At 44.2% G+C, this 27,103-nt stretch overlaps 1 protein-coding gene across 1 annotated transcript in view; it reads left to right on the forward strand.

Moving 5' to 3' along the window:
- The window catches only part of LOC144773925 (nicotinamide N-methyltransferase-like), a 228,920-nt gene that overhangs the window by 18,375 nt on the left and 183,442 nt on the right, over nt 1–27,103 (forward strand). The window contains exon 2 of the mRNA XM_078658984.1: nt 16,857–17,064. Within this exon, the coding sequence (XP_078515110.1) occupies nt 16,857–17,064 (208 nt within the window). The remainder of the gene's footprint in view (nt 1–16,856; nt 17,065–27,103) is intronic.

The raw sequence follows: 27,103 nt of genomic DNA on the forward strand, positions 1-27,103 counted from the left end.
CTTGGCTTAACTACCCAGGCCATCTCCGTGTGGCGTGCACTCCACACGTGTCTCCCTGGTTGCGTCCTACCCTTAGGACACGCCTTCTCTTCTTCCGATGACCAAAACCAGGCATTGCACCTTTCTTCCTGTCGCTCCTCCTTTCCTTCGGGTCGGTGTTATCAGACCTCTTCTGGGTCCCATCCATGGACCTCTTCTTGAACTTCACGTCAGTCTTCATGTCAGACTATTCAGTTACTTTAGCTTTGACTTTCTGGCAAGTCATCTTCGCAGTCGTGACCTTCTGGCAGGTCATCTTCTCCTTTTCTTTCCGGGCGACCATCTGACTGGTCATCTTCTCCTTTTCTTTCCGGGCGACCATCTGACTGGTCATCTTCTCCTTTTCTTTCCAGGTGACCATCTGACTGGTCATCTTCTCCTTTTCTTTCCGGGCGACCATCTGCCTGGTCAGCTTCTTCCTTTCCTTTCGGGCGACCAACTGACTGGTCCGCGTCTTCTTTCCTTTCTTTTCCGGGTGACCATCTGACTGGTCCGCATCTTGCGGTGACTTTCTGGCAAGTCATCTTCGCTGTGACCTACGTGACTCGGTCGTGGTGGCGTGGAATTCCTTCACTCCTTGCGTGTTCCTGCGCAGTGCTGTTCGGTCCTGAGGTGTGGAGTTCCTTCACTCCTTGCGCGTTCCTGCGCAGTGCAGTGTTGTCCTGTTGTGTGGAGTTCCTTCACTCCTTGCGCATTCCTGCGCAGTGCTGTTCTATGGCGTTGGCGTGTCGCTGTGCAGCGTCACTCTGGCACTCTTGATTCCTGGCGCTCCTGGCACGTTCCTGCGCTGTCCTGCGCGGTCCTGTCGTGCGGGTGTGGGGTTCCTTCACTCCTTGCTCGTTCTGCGCAATGCTTTGCTTCTGGCGCGTCCCGGCGCTGTCTCCTTGTGTGTTCCTGGAGTTTCCGGCGCGTTCCTGCGCTGTCTCCTGGCGCGTTCCTGAATGTTCTGGCGCATTTCTGCGCTGACTCCTGAACACTTCTTGCGCTTCCTGGGGTGTACATGCGATTGGTCAGTCTCCTTGGGTGTCTGCTAGGTAAGTGTCTTTCTTTGCTGCTGTGGTATGCTTGTTTGTAATTGGTTGACCCAAGGCTTGTTCCCTTCTGTGGAGCTCTTCCCTTGCCTGTGAGCGCAGTGAGGCAGTTTGGCCAGTAGATGGCTCTGCTGTCCAGGCAGCTCTCTGATGCTTGTTTTACTCGTCCCGGCCGGGAGGCGAGGAGCAGGCTCTGGAGCAAGGAGGCAGGCAAGTGGAGAGGTCTTTATTTATTTATTTTTTTGAGGGCTTGCTCAACTCCGATTCATTTGGGGGCAGCGCTAGTCGTACTGTGATCTTCCCCGTTTGTTACTCTCCTCAAGCTTTCCGCCCGCAGCAGCTTCACATTTCTCATGCTGCGCGGGGCGGAGGAGGGCTGGCTCTGCTACCAGAGACTGTTTGCTGTGTAGGGGCACGGGTGCGGGGGAAAAGATTGAGGCACAGACACCAGGCTCCTGTTTGGTACATCTACGCCCGGCAGCTTGGCACACGCTGCGGGGCTTATCATTAGGTGCTGAGTGTGTGTGATTTTCTGCTACTCTCCCCTCGTTACCCCCGCCCGCAGCAGCCTCTCATTCACATGCTGCGCGGTGGGGGAAAATGGCTGGCACTGCTCCTCTTGCTGCGAGGTGGGCACTCATATCCGTCGGCCTCTGTTGCTGCGCGGGTGGGCTCCGCTGCAGTTCCTGATGTCGGGCGCTCCTTTGGGGATCAGTCACCCCGCCGCCACAGCCTCAATCACACGCGGCACGGTGGGACAGGGGTCGCTGTTAGCAGGCCGCGGGTGGGCTCCACTTCATTTACTTAGGGCCCGGCAGCTCTCCGCACGCTGCGGGCTCACTCACCTCACCGCCGCACTTCACCTACGCTGCGGGAAGGGAGATGCTGCAGGCAGGCCGCGGGTGGGCTCCGCGAGTCCTGCGTTATCAAAGGGCAATCGCTGGCGTCGCTCACACTGCTGGGGGCACAGTCAATGTTCGCAGCTTATAGCGGGTGGGCTCCGCTTTCGGTGCTTGACTGTAGGCTCACCTTCGGCCAAAGGGCCTCCTTTGCCACGCGGGTGGGCTCCGCTTCAGTCACCATGCGGTGGGGCCTCACTTGCGGCCGACGCGGGTGGGCTCCGGTCGAACCGCTGCACTTTCTCCTCACGCAGGGAGGCTCACGCTGGGCACGGAGGTGCGGGGTGAGCTCCCAGTCACCTCCTCCTGGATGTCTAGGCCCGGGGCAAGGCACATGCCCCCCGGGCCTCAGGGCGGCCGGCGCCGCCTCCCCAGGGGTTTGCCCTTCTCATGGGCAGTTCCCTTCTTCTTTCCGGGGTTTTTCCTTCTTTTATATGTGGCACGCATGGCTAGCGTCCGCCCTCCTCGTCGCCAATGTAATGATGGGGGCCCTGGGCCCTCATACTGGAAAGAACTGACGCAGACACAGTGGGCTACATGGTACAACTGGCCCAGAGCACCTGGGCTCGGCCTCTTTTATTCAAGCTGTGTCACCTGGCCAGTGACATCAGTGGTGGATGGGTGTTTAGTGTAGGGCATACAGAAAAGGCTAGACTGCTGACTGTGACTCTGGGTCACTACATTAACATCAGGGGATATGTTTCGCTCAGCACGTGCGCAGACCGAAAACAGAGCTCTCTTTCAGTCTAAAGCAAACGAAAAAAAAACGATTTGGACGGAGAGCTGATTTTTTTCTAACAGTTTTCTGTCCTGGTTTGTAATGAGGGCTCCTAGAGTTAAAGAGCAATGGCTTTCATGAGTTTTGCAAGGTGGTTTATACTGACAGTAAAAGGTAACGGGAAAGGATTTGGTTATTAAATAGAAAGGGCATTGTGCAGCAGTGTGTATAGCAGCTCCGCCGGTGAGCAGAACTCTGCAAAGTAGAGCACAGTTTTGGGGGTTATTTCACGGAATCCTGAATAGCTGAACTCCATGAACTCCGCCCACCTGTAGTAAATTACTGCATTTCCTTACTTTACTTGGATCTAATCCTTGCAACATTGCAATTTTCTGCTTTACACATTCACATGGAAATTCAAGAAAGGTTCTTAATGTTTCAATTGATTCCCGATGAATACTACAAATATTACTGCAACTGTCCCATTTATACAGAGGGCCATGTTATGTTATGTTATGTTATCAGCATTTATAGAGCGCATGGCTGCCCCAGCAATGGGGCGTCCCATCGCTAAATCAGATAGAGGAGGACAAAGAGGCGGTTGGCTGAAGATTGGAGAAAAGCCACGTCTTAATCATTTTCCTAAAAGCCCAATGTTATGCCTATGTCTTCCTTGGACCTCTTCAGCAATCTCCTCTTCTACATTTCTAGGAACCATCTCCTGCTTTGCAATAGGAGTACCGTCTTTTACTTCATAGCATTAGGCAGTTGTTTCAACTGCATGTGCTAATTAATTCTCTTGTAAGTAGCTTTCCTTACTAAAGAAAGAAACAGTGATGGACACATACTTCCACTCTCCATTGACTATTTAGAATTTTCTTTATTAATAATCTTTTTTGTCTAGTTTCTTCAACAACAACACTACTTATTTCAGTGTTCTCATTCTGTTTAGTTTCAAAATAACTAGTTAACCAAACTCTCAATATATTGTTTTTGTCTGAGTGCTGCTCTTTTCATCTTACTCTCCTTCATTTTTCACACTACATTCTGCAGTACCCAACTTCTAAACGTTCTAATTCCTTTTTCTTTAAATTGTTTCTGCCTCCTCGCCAAATTTTTATAACATGTTTTATTTATATGCTGACATGCTTCTCCATTCTGAGTCATATGTAAACCTCATTTTTTATTTGAAACTGTTTCCACATTTTGCATTTTACCATATACATGTTTTAACAAACTTCTTAGTACTCTTACCAGTAGCTCTTTTTTCCTGGTATGTTCTCCATATCATGTGCTTTTTCACTCTCACTTTGAAGCATATAGTGCTGTTTTCTTCTCCTTTCTGTCTTTTTCATCATTATAAATCCTCCCTTTAAACACAGGTGGATATCTGAAAGGCGAATACAGAAAACATTTAACTTTATAATACATACTATTAAATTGCAAACCATAAGCAAGTGAGTAGCTAGACAAGTGGTTATGTCAGTTTATAAGACACTGTTTAAGTGTCTCAATATGGGTGTATAAATGGGCATTTAAGTAGTTGTTTAGGAAAGTGAACAGGTTTGTGAGTGCTTCATTGCATATGTGAGTGACTTTCAGTGTCTGGGTGTGTGTCTGGGTGTGTTTGTCACGATATGGGTGTTTAAATAGGTGTATAAGTGGATCTATGGATTGGTAACTGACTGTGTTAATGGGTGTTTTGGTGTGGAACTGTTTGTGCGAGTGACTCTGTTACTAGTGGATACATAAGTGATGTGTGAGTATGCCAGTGGATATGAAAGTGCCTCTCTCGCTATCTGACTGAGTGTGTGAGTGGCTATATAGTCTTTTATATAAGTATCTGAGTGGCAGTATGAGCAGGAGACTGAGTGTAGAACTAGGTGTTTGGGTGTGTAAGTTCATGTATAAGTTACTGTCTCACATGTAGAGCTGAATCAGTGATTGGGTATGACAGTGCCTGTATAGACGTGTGAATGACTATGTAAGTGGATGTATAACTAAGTAATTAGGTGTGTGAATGCTTTTATGGGTGTGAGACTCAGTATTTCAATCACTGGCTATATGTGCCTTTGTGTTTGTCACTGGATGTGTAAGTAGCTATCTGGGTGGGCACCTGGCTGCGATAGTGACTGTATAGTTGTCTAAATAGGTATATGCTTCATGGGTTGGTAATTGACTATGTTAATTGGTGTTTTGGGTTGTAACTGTTTGTGCAAATGGCGCTTTTACTAGTGGATACATAAATGTTGTGTGGGTGCATCAGTGGATATGTAAGTGCCTCTCTCGCTGTCTGAATGAGTGTGTGACTGACTCTATGGTTTTCTAAATAGATATGTAACTGGTTCTATAGGTTGGTGACTGGGAGTATAACTTGGCCTAAGGGTGTGTAAGTGCCTGTGTAGCTCACTGTCTGACTGCTGGGCACATGTATAGCTCTATTAGTCAATCAATCAATCAATCAAGAATTTGTAGAGCACACTACTTACCCGTGAGGGTCTCAAGGCACTGGGGAAAAAAAGGGGGGCGCTCCTGGTCGAACAGCCAGGTCTTGAGTAGCCTCCTGAAGGTCAGCAGGTCTTGGGTCTGTCGTAGGCTCAGTGGGAGGGTGTTCCAGGTCTTGGCGTTGAGGTGGGAGAAGGATCTGCCGCCGGTGGTTGTTCTATAAATGCCAGGGACGGTGGCGAGGGCCAGGTCGGCGGAACGGAGCTGGCGGTTGGGGATGTAGAAGAAGAGTCGTCTGTTAAGGTAGGCTGGGCCGGTCTTGTGGAGTGCCTTGGGTGCGTGGATGAGGAGCTTGAAGGAAATCCTCTTGTTGACGGAGAGCCAATGCAGGGTTCTCAGGTGGGGGGTGATGTGGCTGTGACGAGGGATGTCGAGGATCAGGCGTGCAGAGGCGTTCTGTATGTGTTGCAGTCGTTTGATGAGCATGGCCGGGGCTCCCGCGTAGAGGGCGTTTCCATAGTCGAGTCTGCTACTGACGAGGGCCTGGGTGACTGTTCTTCTTGTATCTGTCGGGATCCACCTTTAGATCTTGCGGAGCATGCGGAGGGTGTTGAAGCAAGAGGAGGAGATTGCGTTGACTTGCTTGGTCATGGAGAGTGATGAGTCGAGGATGACTCCCAGGTTGCGTGCGTGGTCGGTGGGTGTCGAGGCTGCTCCCAGTGCTGTAGGCCACCAGGAGTCGTCCCATGCTGAAGGGTTGGAGCCGAGGATGATGACCTCTGTCTTGTCCGCGTTCAACTTCAGTCGGCTGATCTTCATCCAGTTGGCGACGGCCTTCAATCCTTTGTGGAGGGTGGATTTGGCGGTGAGGGGGTCCTTAGTGAGGGAGAGGATCAGTTGAGTGTCGGCGGCATAGGAGGTTATGTTGAGGTCGAGCTGTCGGGCGACTTGTGCGAGTGGGGCCATGTAGATGTTGAACAGTGTCGGGCTGAGGGATGATCCCTGGGGTACGCCGCAGATTATCTTGGAGGCTTCGGATCGGAATGGGGGGAGGCGGACGCTCTGGGTTCTGCTGGAGAGGAAGGAGGTGGTCCATTCCAGGGCCTTGTCTCTGATCCCTGCGTCATGGAGGCATGTGCATTGTGTGTGGTGGCCGACGGTGTCGAAGGCGGCGGAGAGGTCCAGGAGGATGAGGGCCGCGGTCTCACTGTTGTCCAATTAGTGTGTGACTGAGTGTGACAGTGCCTCTATGGATGTGTGAATGACTATGCAAGTGGATGTATAGATGAGTAAGTGGGTGCTTGAATGCTTTTAGGGCTATGTAACTGAGTGTATAAATAGCTGTCTGGCTGTATCATTAGTTGGAAAATAAATGATTTTCTGGGCTTGTAACTGGGTGTGTAAGCCCCAATCTGAATGAGTGAATGCATACAAATTAAATACTATTAAATTACATACTACAAGTAACCATCCACATCTAATATCCAAACCAGTCATTCATACTGGCTTAATAAAAATAAGTATACTTTCACTAGCAATGAAATGAAATGAAATGAAAGGGGTTTTGTAAAGCGCGACTGCTGCCCGAGGGCGTCCAAGCGCTAATTAGATAAAATAGAACTCTGAGGGACAGGAGGAGAAGCCAGGGGGGTACTAGTTTCTGAAGAGGAATGTTTTTAACTCTTTACGGAAGGACAAAAGAGTAGGGTTGGACCTCAGGGAGAGGGGAAGGGAGTTCCATAATTTAGCAGCGTTGAGCGTGAAGGACCTGCTGCTCTGGACCTTTTAACCCTAGGAACTGCAGCAAGGAATGCGTTCATAGATCGGAATGATTTACCGGGACAATAGGGAGTGAGAAGTGAGTGGTTAATCTCAGGACTAGCTCTATGGAAGGCTTGATGCGATATGCACAGGGTTTTGAATTTTACTCTTTCCCTGACAGGGAGCCAGTGGAGTGCCCTGATCCCTGACTTAGCTGATTCCATGCGAGGGATCTGGAGGAGCGTGCGAGCTGCACAGTTCTGCGTGTGCTGAAGTTTGTGCAGCATGTATTCAGGTGCTCCTAAGTAGAGGGAGTTGTTGAAATCAAGTCGGGACTGGATAAGGCCCTGAATAACAACCTGCTTAGCTTCCAAGGGAAGAATCGACAGGATCTTTCTCAGCATTTGGATAATCCCGAAGCAGGTTGCTGCTGTTTTGGTTGCCTGAGTATTAAAGGTGAGGGTTTTGTCCAGCCAGCTTCCCAGACTTTTAATGTCCTCCTTCGGGGTTGGAGGTGGGCCCAGACTGGAGGGCCATAGCTGGACAATGGAGGTGGGGGAAGGGGGGCCGAGGAGCATGATCTCGGTCTTATCGCCGCTGAGTTTTAATGAGGATGCTGTCATCCATCTTCTAACATCCTCCATGCAGGCTGCCAGGTTGGATTGAGGGAGCCCGCTGTTCTTCTGTGCCAGAGAGACCACCAGCTGAGTGTCGTCCGCATACGAGATGATCTTGATACCGTATTCTCGGACGACCCCAGCCAGCGGCCTCATGTACACATTGAACAGCGTGGGGCTCATGGATGAACCTTGGGGTACCCCACAGTTTAGAGGTCTGCTAGTAGAGCAGGAGTCACCATCGAAGACCTGAAAGGTCCTTCCGCTCAGAAAGGAACCCAACCAGCCAAGAGCGTCTCCGGAGACTCCCAGATCGGCTAGTCGAGACAGCAGGGTTTTATGGCACACCGTGTCGAACGAGGCGCTTAAATCGAGGAGGACCACTGCCACTGATCCCCCTCGGTCCAAGATCCTCCTGTATTCTTCCGTCACGGCTAGAAGAGCTGTTTCTGTGCCATGTTTGGGACGGAATCCTGTTTGGGTGGAGTCCAATAGTAGATTCTCCTCGAGGAATTTAGTAAGGTGGAGATTAATATGCTTCTCCAGAATTTTACTTGCCCAAGGCAACAGGGAGATTGGACGGTAGTTGTCAGGGGCCGTAGGGTTGAGATTGGGCTTCTTAAGTAATGCTCTCACCATTGCCTGTTTCCAGGAAGGGGGGACCACTCCTGTTTGCATGGAGCTTTTGAGTAGGTCCATGAGGGTGGCGAGGATGACTTGGTTGGCCATATTCATCATCTGTGGGGGCGCTGGGTCGAGGGGAGAGCCTGATTTTATCTGATGTGCAAGGGATTTGAGTGACTCCAAGTCTAGTGGTGGGAATTCATTCAAGGAAACTTGCGGGGGGTGTTCTGCGGTGCTTGGAGGTGGTGGTTTGGCAGTGATAATCTTTGAGCTGGGGGTTGTGAAGGATAAGTATATTTTATTGACCTTTTGAAAGAAGAATTCAGCCAGCTTGTTGCATCGAGCTATGGGATTGTCGGTTGTGGCTGTGGAAGGGAAGATCTTAGAAAGGCTTTTAACTACTCGGTATATTTCTCTTGGCTTAGATCGGGCTGCCATAATTTTCTCTTTGTAGTAATTGGTTTGGGCTGAGTTTATTTCAAGTTTGTATGCCCTAATAGCTTCCCTATACCTATTTTTTTCTGTGATGGCGTATCCTAGGCGCCACTTCCTTTCCAGCTTTCTACACTGACGTTTTAACTCCCTGAGCTCCTCCGAATACCAGGGGGCAGTTTCTCGTCCTCTTTTCACCCTGATTTTCCTGGTGGGGAGGATGGAGTCGATGGAGTCCTTGATCCATTTATTGAATGTCCTACTATCGGGTATGGGACTCTGGGAAAGAGAGGGTTTGGAAGTGGAAAGGAGGCTTGACCACTGCTCTAGCGGGAGTCTCGACCAGTTCCTCATCTTTCGTGAGGTGGGGGAGAGGGGAGTGGGTCTGAGGGTGGACCAGTTAAGGGGATTGAGAAAGTGATCAGTCCATGGGAGGTGAGTAATGTTACCAACCGTGAGGTTGGGTCAATTGCTAAAGACCGGGTCGAGCAGGTGGCCTTTGTTATGTGTGGGGGACCTAATTAATTGTTCTAGTTGAATAGCGGCTAAGCTAGAAACTAGCTCATTAGCGGTGCTGTCAGTGCTGTTGTCAAAGTGAATATTGAAGTCACCCAGCACCGTGAAGTTGGAGGAAGACATAGCAGATTCGGCCGCTATCGAGGGTAGTGAGGAGTGGAAGTGGTTCAATGGGCCTGGGGGGAGATATACAAGTGCCCCTGTTAGACTGTCGTTGAGGGTGAGTTTGAGACAAAAAGACAAGCTTTCGCAGTCTGGGATTGGATCCAGGATACAGTGACACTGGTATGTGGATTTATGAATAATGGCAAGGCCTCCTCCTTTTCCGCATGTGCGGTCCCTACGAGAAATTTGGTAGCCCGGTGGGAGGGCTTGAATCACATCTGGGTCACAGTCTGGGGTTAACCAGGTCTCGGTTAGGAAGATGGCGTCAGGAGTCCGCTCATCTAAGAGCAGGAAGATTTGTGCACTAAGTTTTGGCAGAGACCTGCAATTTAGGAGCAGTAGGGTGTAGTTTTGCTAGGCCGGTCTGAGCCGTGCGGTTTGGAGGTTAGTCTTGCAATGTTGACAGTAGGTGGGGAGGTTCAGGGGATGATGTTGGTGAAAGCAGCTAGCTTCCGTGGGGGGTTGAAGTGTAAGGAGGGCAGCAGTACTATATTGTAATCTAGGATGAGGGCCAAGGGGAGTAGCCCCTTTCCCCGGCCGGCCGCGGACGGGGTGACAGGCTTGCCTTTGGCGCACCTTCGACGCGCTGACGGCGCGCCTGCTGCGTGTCCGGTGAATGCACATTGATGTAGGGGGTGCGGGCGTGGCCTAACTTGAGTGGGCGTGGCCAAGGGTTTGTCGTGGAATGGAGGCGAAGGCTTCCTCAACCCGCAACAGTGCTACGATCCGCTGCGTGGGGGAATTTTGGCAGGAAATGCAGGGGGAAAGTGCCCAGAAGTAGGTAACAATCAGTTAAAATTACAACAGATACAGTGCTTTTAAAAACAAATAGCGAGGGCTTCTACCGGCTGTGCCTCAGGAGTGTTCAATATCCTCATCCTCATTTGCGGCTTACTATATTTTTACCTAATGTCCTCATCTCACGTCCATTCTATGTTGCCTTATAGCTCTTGTGTCGAGAAGCTACACATTTTCTTTCAGCCTATATTTTTACATATATTTTTAGTATACCCTAATTCACATACCTGTAGAATCTCTTTGCTGTTCTCTAACTTTTCTATTAATATCAGTTAATATCTCTTTTCAGTGCAAATCACAAGATAGTAATATAGTAATGCTCTTCCACTCTGAGTACCAAAGTACCAATAATGGCTCTCCTTTCCATTGTGCTTTCGCTCAAAATCCTCTCCTTAGCAAATCCCAGAATACCTTTCATTTATTAATTTTGTTATACCACTTCTAAATGGTCACTGGTTTTTAATCATTTCCATGATTTTTGTAACAAAGCACAATTTGGTAGGGTTTTTTGGGATCCGCAGATCCACCATGGTGCTCAGCCCAGCCCCTGATGAAAATTTGTGGTAGATCCACGTGGAAACCCTTACAAGCATTTTACAATATTTAGGTAATCCTTTCCATTTACGTTTTACTTTTTAAAAAATAGTCAATTTCAAGCCAAAACACTTCCTTATGAGCAATGTGTGTACACCACTCTACTTTTGAGTTTCAGACTACAGTCTCTTCTATTCCCTTCCCCAAAACTCTTTCAGATCTGTTTACATGGTCACTAGGTTTCCACCAGTCTCTGGCTACCAGTAGGTCAAAAGTTCACAATTCTTTCTCTTTGCAGAATTCTAGCTTCACATTAACTGTAGCAGGTGTGATTAATTGTTTGCAATTCCAAGTGCATCCCAAACCACATAACTTTTTTTCCAAAGCCATTCACAGAGGTAGTTACTTTTCTGCGAGCATCCCTTCCTAATGTAACTTTCTTGCACATCTCCACCATCCAATCAAATATGTTATTTTGTATTTTAGATTCTGGCCTCACTTTTAACTTCCTTTCATCTTCAAATGTGCCTCATTCTGCTGCAGCCTTTTCATGTGTGCTACTTCTGCTTGTCTCCAAACTGGTCAGAGTCTGAATTGTGGGCCATAGTTTTGTGCGTTGGGCCGGAGAGATTGCTAGCAAGATTGCTAGAGAGGGTTACAGCAGCATCAATTTCTGCCTTTTCCTTGAAAGCATTGTGGATTGAAAACATTCGGCCTCCCTATTGTGCACTGGTATTGTGGTTGCAATGACCTAGCCAAATTAAGAAGACAGGACATGGTAAATGAATGTCACTTTTCCCTCATACTGCCTTGATGTACTCCAACACTTGCCAAAGATGATAGTGGCAATGGTCAACCAAATTCAATCCACAGATAGAGAACTAAAGTAAACATGCACATAAAACTGTTTCTGCATTCCTCCAAAACCACAACGTGAGCTCTATATAGCATAGTAACTTACACTTTGATATAGATAGAATATATCGAAACAATGGAATTCATTTAATAGCAGCAGGGTGTTTCTGAACAACTTAAAAACCTGCATTATGTTCTATGCGTAATTAACATCTACATATCAGAAACACAATGGCTCTATTCAGAGCCAACCTTTTCCCTAACACTATTCCTTTTTTTCAAATCCTTTTTTTATTAATTTCTCACTCAGATCTGTGAACCTGTGGTGGATCTGCAAACCAAAAGCACACTTTCATTACAAATAAGAAATTGTAGGATTCATGGCTGATCTGCAGATCAGTTCCCAACCAAAAGCACTTATTCAAAAATATCAGCACGTTTAATGCCTGTGAGGGGCTCAATGGGTGTGTGCGAGAGTGTATGAGCATGTGTATGGGTGTGTAAGTGGGTATGTGAGTGGCTGCTTGGGTTTATAAATTGATGTGTGTCAATGTATGTGTCTCTGAGTATGTAAGTGGCTGGCTGGGTGTGTGAGTGGGTGTGTCAGTGTCTGAGCGGGTGTGTGAGTGGCTGTGTGGGTTTGTGAGTGGGTATTTATGTATGTGAGTAAGTATGTGGGTGACTGTGTAGGTCGGATGTATGACGTTACATTGCATACTTTTACAACGCCTACCTTTACAATGCATTTTTTACACCGCAACATCCATTAAAACGCACACCTTTACAACGCATGCCATTACAACGAATTCTTTGAAACTACCCTTACAACGCATCCCACTACAACGCATACTACATTTACAACGCATACCATTACAACGCATTACATTACATTGCATGTAAGGTAAGTGTTGGATAGTGTAGGGGTAAAAATTACTATTCTAACTCCAGGGGGTGCAACAGTAGGGTAAGTGTTGGATAGTGTAGGGGTAAACATTACTATTCTAACTCCAGGGGGTGCAACAGTAGGGTAAGTGTTAGATAGTGTAAGGGTACTATGTGTTGTAATGCTATGCGTTGTAATGGCATGCGTTGTAATGACTGCCTTTGTAATGGCATGCATTGTAGTGGTGTGCGTTGTAGTGTCATGCGTTGTAAAGACTGTGTTGTAAATGCATGTGTTGTAATGGATGTTGCGTTGTAAAAGTTTTGTTGTAATGGTAGTGCGTTGTAAAAGTTGCGTTGTAAAGGTTGTATACCGTGTAGGTCTATAGGTTGGTGTGTGAGTGAATGTGTGGGTGTTTGGATTTGTGAATGGGTGTGTAAGTGGGTGTGTGGGTGATTAGCTGTGCGGGTCTATACATCAGTGTGTGTAACTGTATGGGTAGGTGTGTGAGTGTTTGTGTTGGTGTTTGTGTTGCTGTGTGGGTTTGTAATTTGTTGTGTAAGTGGGAGTGTTGGTGTGTGAATGTGTATGTGAGTCTATGTGTGGGTGTGTGAGTGGGTGTATGAGTGTCTGTGTGGGTGTGTGAATGGGTTTGTGAGTGTCTGTGTGGGTATGTGAGTAGCTGTGTGAATGGGTGTGTAGGTGTCTGTGGGTATGTGCATGAATGTGTGAGCCCCTAGATGGGTGTGTGACTACCTCTGTGGGTGTGGATATGTGACGGCCTATGTGGGTGTCCGACTGTAGGATGAGTGGCTGTATGGGTGTGTGAGTTTGTGAGTGTCTGTGTAGGTGTGTGAGTGGATGGGTCAGTGGCTGTGTAGGTGTGACAGTAGGTATGTGAGTGACTGTATCAGTGAGTGACTAGATATGTAAGTGGCTATATCAGTGTGTGAGTGGGTATGTGAGTTGCAGTATCAGTATGTGAGTATATGTGAAAGTATATGTGTGGGTGTGTGTGAGTGGGTTTGTGGGTGTCTGTGCTGGTATGTGAGTGGGTGTATAAATGGCTGCATTAGTGTGTGATTGGATATGTGAGTGACTGTATCAGTGTGTGAGTGGGTGTGTGAGTTGCTGTATCAGTACATGAGTATCTGTTTGGTATGTGAGTGGCATATGGGTGGGTGAGTGTCAGTGTGGGTTCTGGATCCATGGATCCATCACAGATTCACATGAGTGGTTGTTATTATCGCCGTGATGTATTTGTGGATCCTCACAAGTGTTAAAAAAGGTATTGAGTAATCTTTTGCCCATCAGGGGTCCCTCACAGACAACTCTATTTTACCCATGGGGTCAGGGTACATCTACCCTGACCCTTTCTATTATTTTTCACTTCTATTTTTAGACCGTGCCCTGATATCTAAAATCGCGGCCACAACTTTCCTATCAGGTTGCGGCCAGCCAATCACAGCATTGCTGCTTGCACATGGATCCATAGATCCACCGCGCTGAATCTGCATCCCTAGATATATTTAAATCTCTTTTCTTTAATATAACCAAAAGTACTGAACACATTTACACCACATTAGAAAAAGAGTGTTTTCTGGACCAAGGTATACCCTTTTCCCAAATTTGGTGTATTTCCGTTCATTGGTTTGGGCTGTAGTTGTATTCAAAATCCCTATATGCAATTGAATGGGGAAAAGTTGTTATGGAACTCCCCTTTTTCTCAGCCCCCACTTCACAAATAACCCCAAAACTTTCTAGAAACCAGTTGAGGTAAATGTTGTACTGGTTTTGATGATTTCTTGAATATTTTTCAAATGGTGCCAAAGTTATTTGAAAAACAAAAATGCTTTGTCTAAAGAAACTAGGTCCTAACGATAACTACCTACTGGTGACCATCAGTAGACAATGTCAAATATGCTTTCTGTATTTGGGCTACAGTTTGGAGGCTATGTAGGACTTGGTTAGTTGGAAATAGGAGTGCTCTTTTAGTTTAAAGTGGTAGGCATTTGGCAGGTTTGGATTGATAGCTTAGAGCATAATGCTTGAATAAGGACATTTTACCTATGCAGGTTCCAATAGCTGTGTTCTTTTTTTAGTCTTTCTATAAATTGGTCAGGGCTAGTGTGGCTTTTCCCAAAAGTTCCTTGGAAGCAGTAATTCTTCCATCCCTTCACACCATTATTGTTGTTGACTTCACGAGCGTTAGTGCTGTTGTACACATTCCACCAGGGAATGTGGAGCTTGATTCGGTTCCTGTAACATGAGCAGAGCATGTGCCCACATAAGTGTCCTTGAAACATTCCTAGAGGAGAGTTCATTTTTCCTTACTGGCATGCTAGAGAAGGGATTCCAGAAGCAAGTTATAATGTGTAAGTGGGACATACGGTAGGACAATTCCTTTCCTTGTTTCCAAATTCCAGTTGGGTGTTTCTGTAGTAAACAATGATTAAAGTGTAGTTTGCCTTGTATTGCTCGGTGAGGAAATACTTTAAAGATAGTTTGAATCAGTCAATGGACTCTCACCCAGTCTTAAAAAATGTGTTTGTCCCTAATTTCAGCTTTTATCCAGAAATTGTCCTCTTTATTTAAAAGGGCTCTCGTACACACAAAATTGGGTTGCATGCTTCATCCTCAAGTTTAGAAACGTCACAATTTTATGTGGGTTTCTGATTTGTCTATTTCTCTGTCTATTGGAATAGCACCATCCTTCCTTTTGTCCATCTTCACACCATATGGATCAATCTGTTCCACCCCGACAGAGGGTCTTTCTTCATTTTTGAAGCAGCGGGATCTCTGCTCCTGTAAATGTCCCTGCAGATTGTTGAGAGGTTACATGAGACATATCAATTGTTGCATCTTACAGGTAGTCCAGGATTAGTGTCAAATCCTCTGCCTCTTCACTTTCAATGTCCAGAGTGGAGAATTTATTTTGTTTCGTGATAGTCTGTTTTAAGAAGTCTGCATCAAAAATAGATGTTGTATTTTTGAAAGAAGAATGGGTCATTGTGTTTTTTGGCTGATTTGATGACCTCTCCTGCCTGCAGGTGCTTCACAAAATAAGCCATTATGGGTCTCAGATGTTTTTGCCATCTAAAATCAATGGACTGTTATATATGTGCCCTCAGAAACTCAACTGGCAGGGGGAATTCACACTGCAATACTTCTTGAAGGAAAGTGGTCAGGGCTCTCACCAAGTCTTCCTGCACTGGACCTTTTGGCACCCCCGTGATAAATACATTATTTTATTTGCTTCCATCCTCCTGGTCCACCATTTCCTCCGCATTTTATGGACTCCCTGTCCTAAGTCTGTTCCTCTGACAGGTTCTCTATTCATTGTTTTGCAATGCCCAGCTAAGATTGGAGTTTGGCCACGTCTGTACACAAAGGCTTTAACTTAACAGCTGTTTCAGAGGTATTTTTCCATACCAAACAAAAGGAGGATTTAATTAAAGTTAGTTTTTGATGGAGAGTTGCCTGGGAGATGGGGGAGAAGACTGAATGTCATTAAGGTACAGATGATCCTGGAGTTGAAAAAGGAGACTGTGGGTCTGATTTAGCGTTCAGTAGAAGGGTTACTCTTCTCACAAATGTGATGGATATCTTGTCTACTATATTACAAGTGCCACTGGATATAATAAGGCAGACAGGATGTCCAACATGTTTGTGATGAAGTAACCAGTCCTCCAAACATTAAATCAGGCCTTCTGTAACCAGGGAGGGGGCAAATAGGAATGAATCCAGTACTGGCTTGAGGGTACACCCAGGGTAGATGAGAGAGAGTGGCAACTTTTTTTCCCACTGCTGGATTGCGAGCATGCTGTCATTACTCATTACTTGGTAAGAGATGCTTGACAATTATTTTCAATGCCCTGGACTCAATGGAAAGACATTCTGCACTGCAGTATCCAACTACCACTCATTATGGAATGTTGTCTCTGTTTATTATTTCATACAGTTTTGTATGCCATAAGATCCCTGATTCTCCAATTACAGAATCACATGAGGAACAAGCCTGTAGTGCCAGAAAAGTAAGCAAACACAATTATTTACTCCCTTAATTAAAGTATCACCCGTCCAAGGCATTGAGTGGAAATAATTGACTTTTTTTCATTAACCCTCTATATGTCCTACCTTAACAAGATAGATCTCTTCATCACAGAAGGCTCCAAATTTCAACAGTTCACTTTCTAAGGTCTTACCCATTCTTCATTGCATTCCCATATTGTTCTCCAACTCTTATGCAAGTTTTACAATTTCAAATTTTTAATTTGTTTTAGCTCTGTTTCATGCAATTATATACTAAAATGTATTTCCATTTTGCTAGTCAACTCATGTTTTAATGCTTCTTGTGCAATGTTTATAATTTTAAATTGTAAACCTTTTTGTGCTCAGTTTATATAATTTTGTACTAATTGTTTTCTAAATTATGTTGAGACTGGGACTAAATTCTAATTTAAAAGAAAATTAATGGGGGAGAGTTCACGCCTTTGTTATTCTCTTGAGTAATCCAGTGTTCAACATTTTTCTTAACAGGCAATTGTAAAGGTGAGATGCTGATGTGTCTGTCCTATGCTCCTTACTTCGAATGGACTTTTGCAGCAAGTGAATATTTTTCAGACATCATTCTTGGAGGCTCAACTGATAAATGCATTGCAGGGATACAGAAGTGGTGGAAAAATGAACCTGGATGTTTGGACTGGAGTCATGTAGGAGAGGGGCTTTGTGAGCTTCAGAGCACGGGGTTTGTATTCTTTTTCTTCTTCTTTAGTCCTTTTATCACCTGTAGATACAAATTATAAGTGATTACCTCTGTACATTTGCCCATATCAGGCCTGAAACAGACCTTATCTGATTTGAGTTTTGCTGCTGCCTTTACCCAGATAACTGGGTAAATCTAGTAATAATGCAATCATTGGGCAATATTGGGCAATATTGGAATTTCACCAATCTTGATACCATTGCAAATAAGGTATTTCTTGATTTAGTGTCTTTTTTTCTTTGTCAGTTTTTATGGTGTAGACAATTGATGTAAGCCATTCACCTGTGGGAAATCAGGTTACAGCAAATGTTTACCTATTTTTCTTCTGGCAAATCGGAGCAGATAAAAAGGAAGTAGCCTCTATAAGGGTTGCATGAATGTACACTAGCTCTGTTTGAAAGAGTATTACAATTCAGCTTACCTTAACATTTTGCAAAAATGCAGATAATGTTGCCTCTTTCCAAAATTGACTGAGACCTGGGCAAATCACAAACAGGTTCATCATTGGCCTTACTTAGCTTGCATCTCTTACAATATGGAACATTAGGGTTAGATAGTTTGGGTACAATATATCTTTTTCAAGGTAAACATAAGTTGTTTTGTTTTCACGATGCAGGTTGATTACTGCTGTTAGGCCTGTCAGCCTTAGTGTGGTCTTCTACCAAACAGTTTGTCTATTTGCCTCCCATTTGTGCAGGTTTTAGTGCTTCTGCTAGCCTTAGAACTCTGTGCACTTTACCTGTGCTAACCAATAATAAAGTGATTGTGTTCACTCCCCTTATCATGGTTTGGTTGGCACATATCTAATTGTCATTTTTAATATTCTACTAAAACCCTTGTAAAGTGGTGTACCATATACTCAGGGATTGTAAATTAAATTCTACTAGTGGGCCAGCAGTACTTTTAGGGCCACCCACCTTAGTAGCTCTCTAAAACTTGTCCCAGGCCTACCATTGCAGCCTAAATTCAGTCTCAAATTGCCATGTCGACTTGGCGTTTAACCCCCTTTCCAAACTATAAACTCTCCTTTTATTATATATAAATCACCGCCTAAGATAGGCCCTGTTGGTTTTTTATGCTGTATTTTTTAGGGATTATACACTTGTTTTTTTATTCGGATAGAGGGTAAAGTTTTGGACAAACAGAATTGTTAGAATGCAAAGTTTGTTAGGCCGTTATCTGCAGAACTTCAAAATGTGGATTGAGTCTTTCTGTCTCTTGGGAGATTCTAAATTGAGGAGCAGCTTCCAACCCACTGACCAGCAGTCTAAGCTTTCTTATTGACTCCCTACTTCCCAAGCAATCCTGAGCCCTCCTCTCACACATGCCCAGCGTCCTTAAGGGTTTGTTGAGTGTACTCCAAAATATTCACCTCCATTTTGTTAGCTGCAGTTTCCTTGTGCCCAAGATTGCAGTGTGTCAAGGACCAGGTGGTGGTAAGCAGGCAGACTTGTGCTGTCTCTTTCTTAAAATGTAAAAAGTGATTTTCCTATACAAGTGATTGCATCATTTTCACCTGTTTTGCTTGTGGTTGTTACAGTTTAAAAATGTGAGTTTTTACCTGCCCGTGATTGCGTCATTTTTCACTTGTTTTGTTTAGAAATTTGAAGTTTTTACTTACCTGTGACTGTTTTATTTTACTTGTTGAATTGTGGGCTTTGCAGTCCAAAATCAGTTTTTTTTAACATTGCCCATGACTACCTGATTTTCCCTCCTAGTTTTTCCCTTGATCTGTGTTCAGCCTGTGTGTTGAGCAATCCACTCCATCTCCTATTTTGTCTTAGTAAGTGAGTGCAACCAGATTAAACCCCCCATTTGCCATTAGCAACAGAGATATTATAAATCAGAGACTGAACAGAGGGTACTCTGAGACATCAGTAAACTGCTGTTAGTTTTTAAGCTATGTTTTTTAGGGATTGTAAAAAAAAATTGGGTAGGAGAGTGAGTAAAGTTTTGGACACACAGTATTGTTAGAATGCAAAGTTTCTTAGACCCTTACCTGCAGAACTCTAAAGTGTGGATTGAGCCTGTCTGTCTCCTAGGAGATTCTGAATTGAGGAGCATCTTGCAGCCCCCTGGCCAGCAAACATTGCCTGACATTGCAGGGACCTTATATAGGGTGCTATTGGATGCTACATTTGTGCACTGATTGGTGGTTGTATCTGGTGTTTCAATTAGATTAGGGTTAGTGTTCTCATTGGTTGAGTATTTGAGGATGCTGATTGGTTACTGGGTCAGTGGTTCTATTGTTGTGGGGATTAGGGTTGGTGATCTGATTGGTGGATAGATTTAGAGTTTCTGAATGGTTCTTGGGGCTGGGCTTTCTATTGGACATAGGGTTTAGGGTTTCCTGTATTATTGGCTGCTGGGACTAGGGTTTGGACTTGGGTTGGGAATAGGGCTGGGGTTAGGCTTTCTATCTGATGTAGGGCTTAGGGTTTCTTACCTGATTGGATGGTGGGACTAGGGCTGTGATTGGCTGCAAGAGACTGCTGTCCTAGAGGTTCTACAGCTTAGGGCTAGTGTTGTGATTGGTTGGGGTTAGGGCTAGGGTTCCCATTGCCTGGAAGGATCACCTGATGACCAGGGCTATTTAACCTCTTCCGTTCGGCCCCGATTCCCCCCCCCCCGGTGCTGAGCCCTAATGAAAACGGGCGTGGTCATGACGGAACGGTTCCGTCATAAGCACAGCTCGACCGATGCTCATGACGGAACCGTTCCGCCATGAGCATCGAAGGGGTTAATGCCAGGGTTCAGGGTGTCTTAGCCTGGGCCTTGAGGCTAGGGGTAGAGAGGAAAACGTCAATTGCCTGTTTAGCCTGTTCAAGACTGGTCAAGAAATGCTGCCTAATTTCATATGCATCAGCACCCACCCTACCCCATCCACAACCAGAGTAACACACTCACAGCACCAGTACCCTACTAATTCAGTATAAACTAACCCAAGAAAAAGATCAATGCCTCACCACCCACTACAAAACCCAAGAAATCAAACCTATACGCCCTTCTATCCCAGCTACCACACATTTCCACCATTACCAACAAACATTACATAACTCTATTCTATACCACTAACCTATCCACTGATAACTAACACAAACCAAATCCACACCATATTTAAATATATTCCATCCATACACACACTCTCTGCTCTAATCACTCCTAACAGACCCCTTTTTGTCACTAACAAACCTTTACTCAGCATTCCATCATTTCTCCAACCAACAACCTCCGCTTTTTTCTACCACAATAACACAACCACAGAACACGTACACTCCACTGTACCAAACATATTACCTCTTGCAGATACCAAGTATAAGACAAACACTCTTAACTCTACTTCATCCCCTCTTACACTCAAAATACACTCTAGTCACAAATACATCAACACTCCCTTTACCTTACAACATCCACTCACAAACAATACTATACAAACAAATCCATTGCATAAAACAAATGCATCAGCACCTCATTTCACTACTCCTCAAAAACAAAACATAACACACACCAGCACAACTAAATCTCTCAAGCGAAACACCTCATAATACTTTCCATCACAAACTACAAACATACACCCACCTTTACGACTACACAAATGAACACACTCCACTGCCAAGCTTTCGCTCCACTACCACACCTAACATATATACAGCAACACAGCAACTCTCTTTTAACTGCCTCTCATCCATTGAACAATTTAGAACGTTACTACATGACCCACATGCTGCACCACCACCCCTAACTCATACACCGTTCACCCATGACAGGTGCAAACAAAATAGGCAACATGCCATACCTCACAACTTCACCTTTCCATGTCTACTGCACAACAAGGTTATACAACAAAAACAACACACCAACTACCTCTCAACCACCGTCTCCACCACCTACACACACAGACCCATCATAATGCATTCTTAGCCTGCTGGATGAGTAACATGATAAAGAACAGCTACATAATTGCTATCCTCATACAACTAATACCAACATTAAGGACACACCTGCTACAAGCCCACAAAATACTGCTCACTCTTCTGCAAAACAAAGTCACACTATCGCCAAAGCACGTTCTCTATTCTTTGTACTAATAAATGCACAATCGCTGTCTAAACATAAACCTCACATCTACGATCTTCTCACTGACACAAAAACTGACATACTATTCACGACCAAATCATGGTTGGGAGATAATATGGCTCCAGTCCTGCATGAATCCCTTCTTGTAGGTGATCAAACTATCACCGAAAATCGTGTAGGCAAAAGAGGAGATGGTCCAGCTGTTGTGCATCTTTCTCCAGTAGCTTCCTGCTCTTTTACAGACATCCACCTAGCAATGCAACATTCCCAGACACACTTCTAAACACGGTTTCAAACCTGATAACACTACACTCCAACCTTTGCGTTCATGGTGACCTCAACATTTGGTTTGATAAACCCAATATGCCCCATTCGAAAACAATCATTGCCTGCCTAAATGCACTGAATCTGCATCAGAACATCGAGAAACCCACATGCATCACTGGCCACATCCTAGATGTCATTTTTGAAAATACAGAACTAGTTACCTTTCAAACAATGACTCCAGTAACATGGTCAGATCACCATTTGCTTGCTTTCCAACTTATAACAAAACTAAGCGATGCACCTGAAACCACCTTATGTGTATCCACCTATCGACCAAGAAACAAACAAAATTTGGATCACTTAGCAACACTTCCTTAACTACACAAAATATTTCAAGAACTAAAAAGTCATACATAGGCCCAGTACTGAAGAAAACAAACTTGCACCCTCTGAACCCTGGCAACTACAGACACATTACAAATAGACCTTTCCTGGGCAAGATGATAGAAAGAGCAGCATTCACCCATATTTCACAATTCATTGAAGACAATGTCATACTTTCGGACTTACAAACGGGATTCCATTCAGGAAGAAGCACAGAATCTCCCCTCGTTGCCCTCTAGGATAACCTAAAGAACACAGTTGATCGCAACAGGGTTGCTGCGCTACTTCTCTTAGAACTCTCAGCTGCCTTTGACACAGTTGACCATGACACTCTATGAAGCCAGCATAGAGGGAACTGCCCTAGATTGGATCACATCCTACCTTCACAACAGAACTAATGTCATCCATACCCCCCTTTCTCATCCAAACCGTACTTCACAAAAGCAGGTGTCCCTCAAGGCTCTATTATCTCACCCATGCTTTTCAACATCTACATGAAGTCATTATCTCTTATTCATCTCAAACCCATACCTGTACTATGATCCCCAAAATAACTCTTTCTAGACTCTTCCTTACTCTAACCCTCCTTGCATCATCTCATATCTCTTTTACTATTCAGATCTCCCAAACAAGCCTTTCTAAACCCTTAACCTCTGACACTTCTCCCTCTATCTCCCTTTTGCTCATCCCAAGCCTCCTCCTACTGCTATGAGCTCCCAATAAAATCTAAATCCTACCCTTTTCTTTCCCTCCACTATTCTTTTCAATCCAAATAGTAGACTAACATCTACATGAAGTCATTATCAGCACTGATCAATCAATTTCACTTCATATGTTATAACTATGCAGATGAAAGGCAAATACTCCGTCAACTGGAATGCCACAAAGATATTGGAAACTCCCCAATTTTCAGTTGTCTCAGAGCCGTGGATGAATGGATGACATGGAACCATCTCAAATTGAATGCTCCCAAAAAGGAAATACTAAGTGTGGCAATTGTAAAAATTATTACCCACTCGCCGCCTAGCCTGATAATCTGTGAACACCGCTTAAAGTATCGAAGGAAGTAAGAAACCTCAGAATGACCATGGACTCCAAGCTAAACTAGCAAGATTAAGCTTTGTTACTATAAAAACTCTGCAACAAATCTTCCCCCATTTGGGATTTCAACACAAGGTCCAGGCTACCATCTCTCTTGTTCTGTCCATACTGGATTATGCCAATAGCCTCTATCATGGATCACCTTTAACAACTGTGAAAAGACTACAATGGATTCAGAACTCGGCAGCCAGACTACTCTTACATACAACGCCGCAAGACCACATTTCCCCTTCCTCGAAAGCCCTGCATTGGTACTTACCAGTTGCCAGAATATCCTCGTCCAAGCTGCTTTGTATCACCCACAAAGTGATACTTGAACAGAACCACACTTCATCAGGAATAAAATCACCAAACACATTCAACAATGGAACCTCCACTCTAGAGTGGCACCTCACTTCAAAATCATAACATACAAAAAAAATCATGGGTGGCATATCCTTCTGTGTTCAAGCAGCCAAACTATGGAACTATTTATCCCCAACATAATATCCATGGATAAACACCTCATCTTCAGAAAACTACTCAATTATTGACTCTTTCTATCATAACCACTATATTCAAACAGAAATATACAGCATATCCCTCTGCATATAAACATTTATTTGGAATATAGATATGTAACTATATATATGTATTTGGCTTGTGTAAATGTGTATATTAATTATGTTTTTAAAAATATAGATATTCATTATTTCTGCTTAACAAATGTACATATTACTGATAGTAACATTATTCTAATTTTTTTACGTATATAAATGACTGCATAAATAAATAAATATTTTATCATAACTATTTAACTACAATTGCTTCACCATTGAAATACAAAAAAAACTTAAAACATGGATTTAAAGAACAACATCCCGAGAAGCTTTAAATGCATCTTTAATCTACATACTTCCTTCCTTATGCATATATATACCTTCCATATACCTATGTATCTAGAACAAATACTCTGAACACATGCAATATTTTTAATGTGCTCAGACATTATTTGTTCTTTTTGCCTATTTTTGGGGATGAAGGCTGACATCCCCACTCTGGTAGCACTGCTTACTTTTAAGATTACAAATATTTTGGTTACAATGTCCTTGTGCGCCTGATTTCTCTTATTCACCCACAGTACTTATGTATCTATATTTTTTTTACATTTCTTCTAATTCAGCATATCAATGCACTACCATATTTCTCGCCCTATACATCTCTCAATATATCCTCTACCTCAACTCTCTCATTCATCTCAAACCCCATACCTTTACTATGATCCCCAAAATAACTGTTTCTAGACTCTTCCTTACTCTACCCCTCCTTGCATCATCTCATACCTCTTTTACTATTCAGATCTCCCAAACAAGCCTTTCTAAACCCTTAACCTCTGACACTTCCCCCTCTATCGACCTTTTACTCATCCCAATCCTCCTCCTTCTCCTACTGCTATAAGCTCATCTCAAACCTCATTCTACTACTCATTCCAATGTGCTACCCTACTTCTCACACTATACCTCTATCAATATATCCTCTACCTCCACTCTCTTATTCATCTCAAACCCCATACCTGTACTAGGACCCCCAAAATAACCCTTTCTAGACAGCGCGGCCAGTAGTGGGAGTACCGGCCGGGCAGTGACGTGGTGGGGGAGGGGCAGGGTGGGGTGTAGTAATGTATGGATTACGGACTTTACAGAAAGGAAACATAAAAATAAAAAAACAAATTTCGTTGCGCGCACTGCATTGCATTTTGTGATACAGTGCAAGCAACGAAATTTGTTTTATTTATTTTTATGTTTACTTACCTGTTAAAGTCCGTAATCCATACATTAGTACCCCCCACCCTTTCCCTCCCCCTCCCTACGTCACCGCCCAGCTGGTACTCCCACTACCGGCCACGGCTGTTTCTAGACTCTTCCTTACTCTACCCCTCCTTGCATCATCTCATAACTCTTTTTCTATTCAGATCTCCCAAACAAGCCTTTCTAAACCCTTAACCTCTGACACTTCTCCCTCTATCTCCCTTTTACTCATCCCAAGCCTCCTCCTACTCCTATGAGCTCCCCAAAAAATCTAAATCCTTCCCTTTTCTATCCCTCCACTATTCTCTTCAATCCAAATAATAGTCTAACATGTCCACCACTGAAGTTAATTTCATATTTCACTTTACTAATTAACCACTAATTCTTTATGGGTTCTGGAGTAGCATACTACTGAGCAAAAAAGCACTTCAACACCTCATCGCGGGTAGCAAGCGCTGTATAGATGAAAACCTTTCCCTCTATCCCTCCACAACCCTTCTCAATCCAAATAACTGGCATGCAACCTGAAAAATACAACACAATACAACGAAGGCTCGACTGATGAATGCTTTGCATAAATAGAGGGTCATGTCACTTTTGAAGTCCAACAAAAATCTACTTATTCTGCCTCAGAGAATTGCAATCATATTTGTTTAGAAAAGTTAATAGAATGGAATTAAACAAAAATGTCAGTTTAAGAAGAATTTACATTTTTATTAGGGCCCTTCATCCATTAATTCTTAATAGGAATGGTGTCAATTTATTTAGCAGGACCTCTATGTCTTTCATAACTTTGTTCACGTTTTAATCTGGTGTCTTCTCTATCTCTTTAGTGACGCCCAAATATCTTACCTCTTTTGTAGTTCTTAAAGTTTTCATAGTCTAGGTTCCAGGCCACTATATCTGCCGTTGTTTTGTTAATCTGGTAGCCTGATAATTTGCTAAACTTTTCTACTAGTGTCTCTACTCACGACATGAATATAAAATCTGTGTAAAGAGTAATTGTATGGGTTAGTTATTGAAACACATAAGGGAATAATTCTCTATTGTTCCTAAATAGCTGTGTGAGGGGTTCTCTGTGCACACTTAATATTAGAGGGGATGAAGGGCATCCCTGTCTGTTCCTTCTTTAAATATAAAAATTATCCATCAGGTTCTCATTTACCATGGTCTGAACACAGGGAGAGGTATACAAGGAATTTGCTATGTTAATACATTTGTTTTTAAGCCAAAATAGGTCAAGTTCTCTCATAAATATGCTCAGTTTAGCCTATCAAAGGCTTTTGCTGTGTCAAGGGGATGTCTGCTAGCAGATGCCCAAATGTCCCTGTTGTGTAAATGACCCCAATTATCTGATGTGGTAAATCTCGAAGGCACATCGTGAGACAGATATCATCTGATCCCTTTGTACAAGGTAGGAGACAACTCCTGCCAATCTGTTAGCCAGGAACCCTGTAAAAAGCACTATTGAGGGCTCATGATATGTTGAGGGTGGCTCACTATTATTACATTATATTTCAGTATCTTCTAGAAAGGTATTTTGGCCTTTTTCTGTCTTGCTATTATTTAGGTAAAGCCCCATTTTTTCCTCTGTATTCTCCTTGGCTAGGGCTGATGTCTGGTCGAATGTTAGCCTTGGAAGGCTTTTACCCTTTAGCCAAGATTAAAGTCTTTGTGTCTCTGTGCACGGTTGACTAAGCGGCTGATTTTGACTTCACCGTTGTGTGAGCGAACCACCATGCCACCACCCTGCTCTCACACTGCCAAAGTCGTGCGCTCACCACCCACCAGATTAGGAGTTTCCTCCTGGTCTGGTGGGCAGTGCCTTTGCAGTCCCACAGTGGTGCCATTCTAAGGCTTATATGTGAGCCTCAGCAAGGCAGCGCAGTGAGAGCACCAAAGCCCATTCCTGCACGGCTTGGGCTGGTGCACTCCATGCCAGGCAGGAACTGGGGTGCATGCACACAGGGGGCACAAGATGTGCTCCCCTGCACGCACCCCATGGTCCTGAGTCAACAGGGGGGACTGTAGGCCCCTTTAGTTTCCTCACTGCCACAGTTTTCATGGCAAGCTAACATCATCAATTCCTCTCTTTCCACAGGCTTTGTTCCCGCTTCCCTTCAGCTAGGCCAAATCTCACCCATCGTCAAAAACACCTCCGCTGACCCTAACACCTTAACAACCTACATCCCATCTCTAACCTACCTTTCCTCTCAAAAGCCCTAGAAAAATGTGTCCTGACCCAACTGGATAACCATATCACCTCATTCAATCTCCTAGACATATTCCAATCTGGTTTCAGAAAAGGATGGAATACTGAAACGTGTAGGAAAAGTACAGTTATAGCAAACATTCAATTAATAAGTGCCATATCTCTCAAAGTGATAAACATTTATACTGTATAA

This window comes from Lissotriton helveticus, chromosome 8, assembly GCF_964261635.1.
Source record: "Lissotriton helveticus chromosome 8, aLisHel1.1, whole genome shotgun sequence".
In the NCBI taxonomy this organism is placed as follows: Eukaryota; Metazoa; Chordata; class Amphibia; order Caudata; family Salamandridae; genus Lissotriton; species Lissotriton helveticus.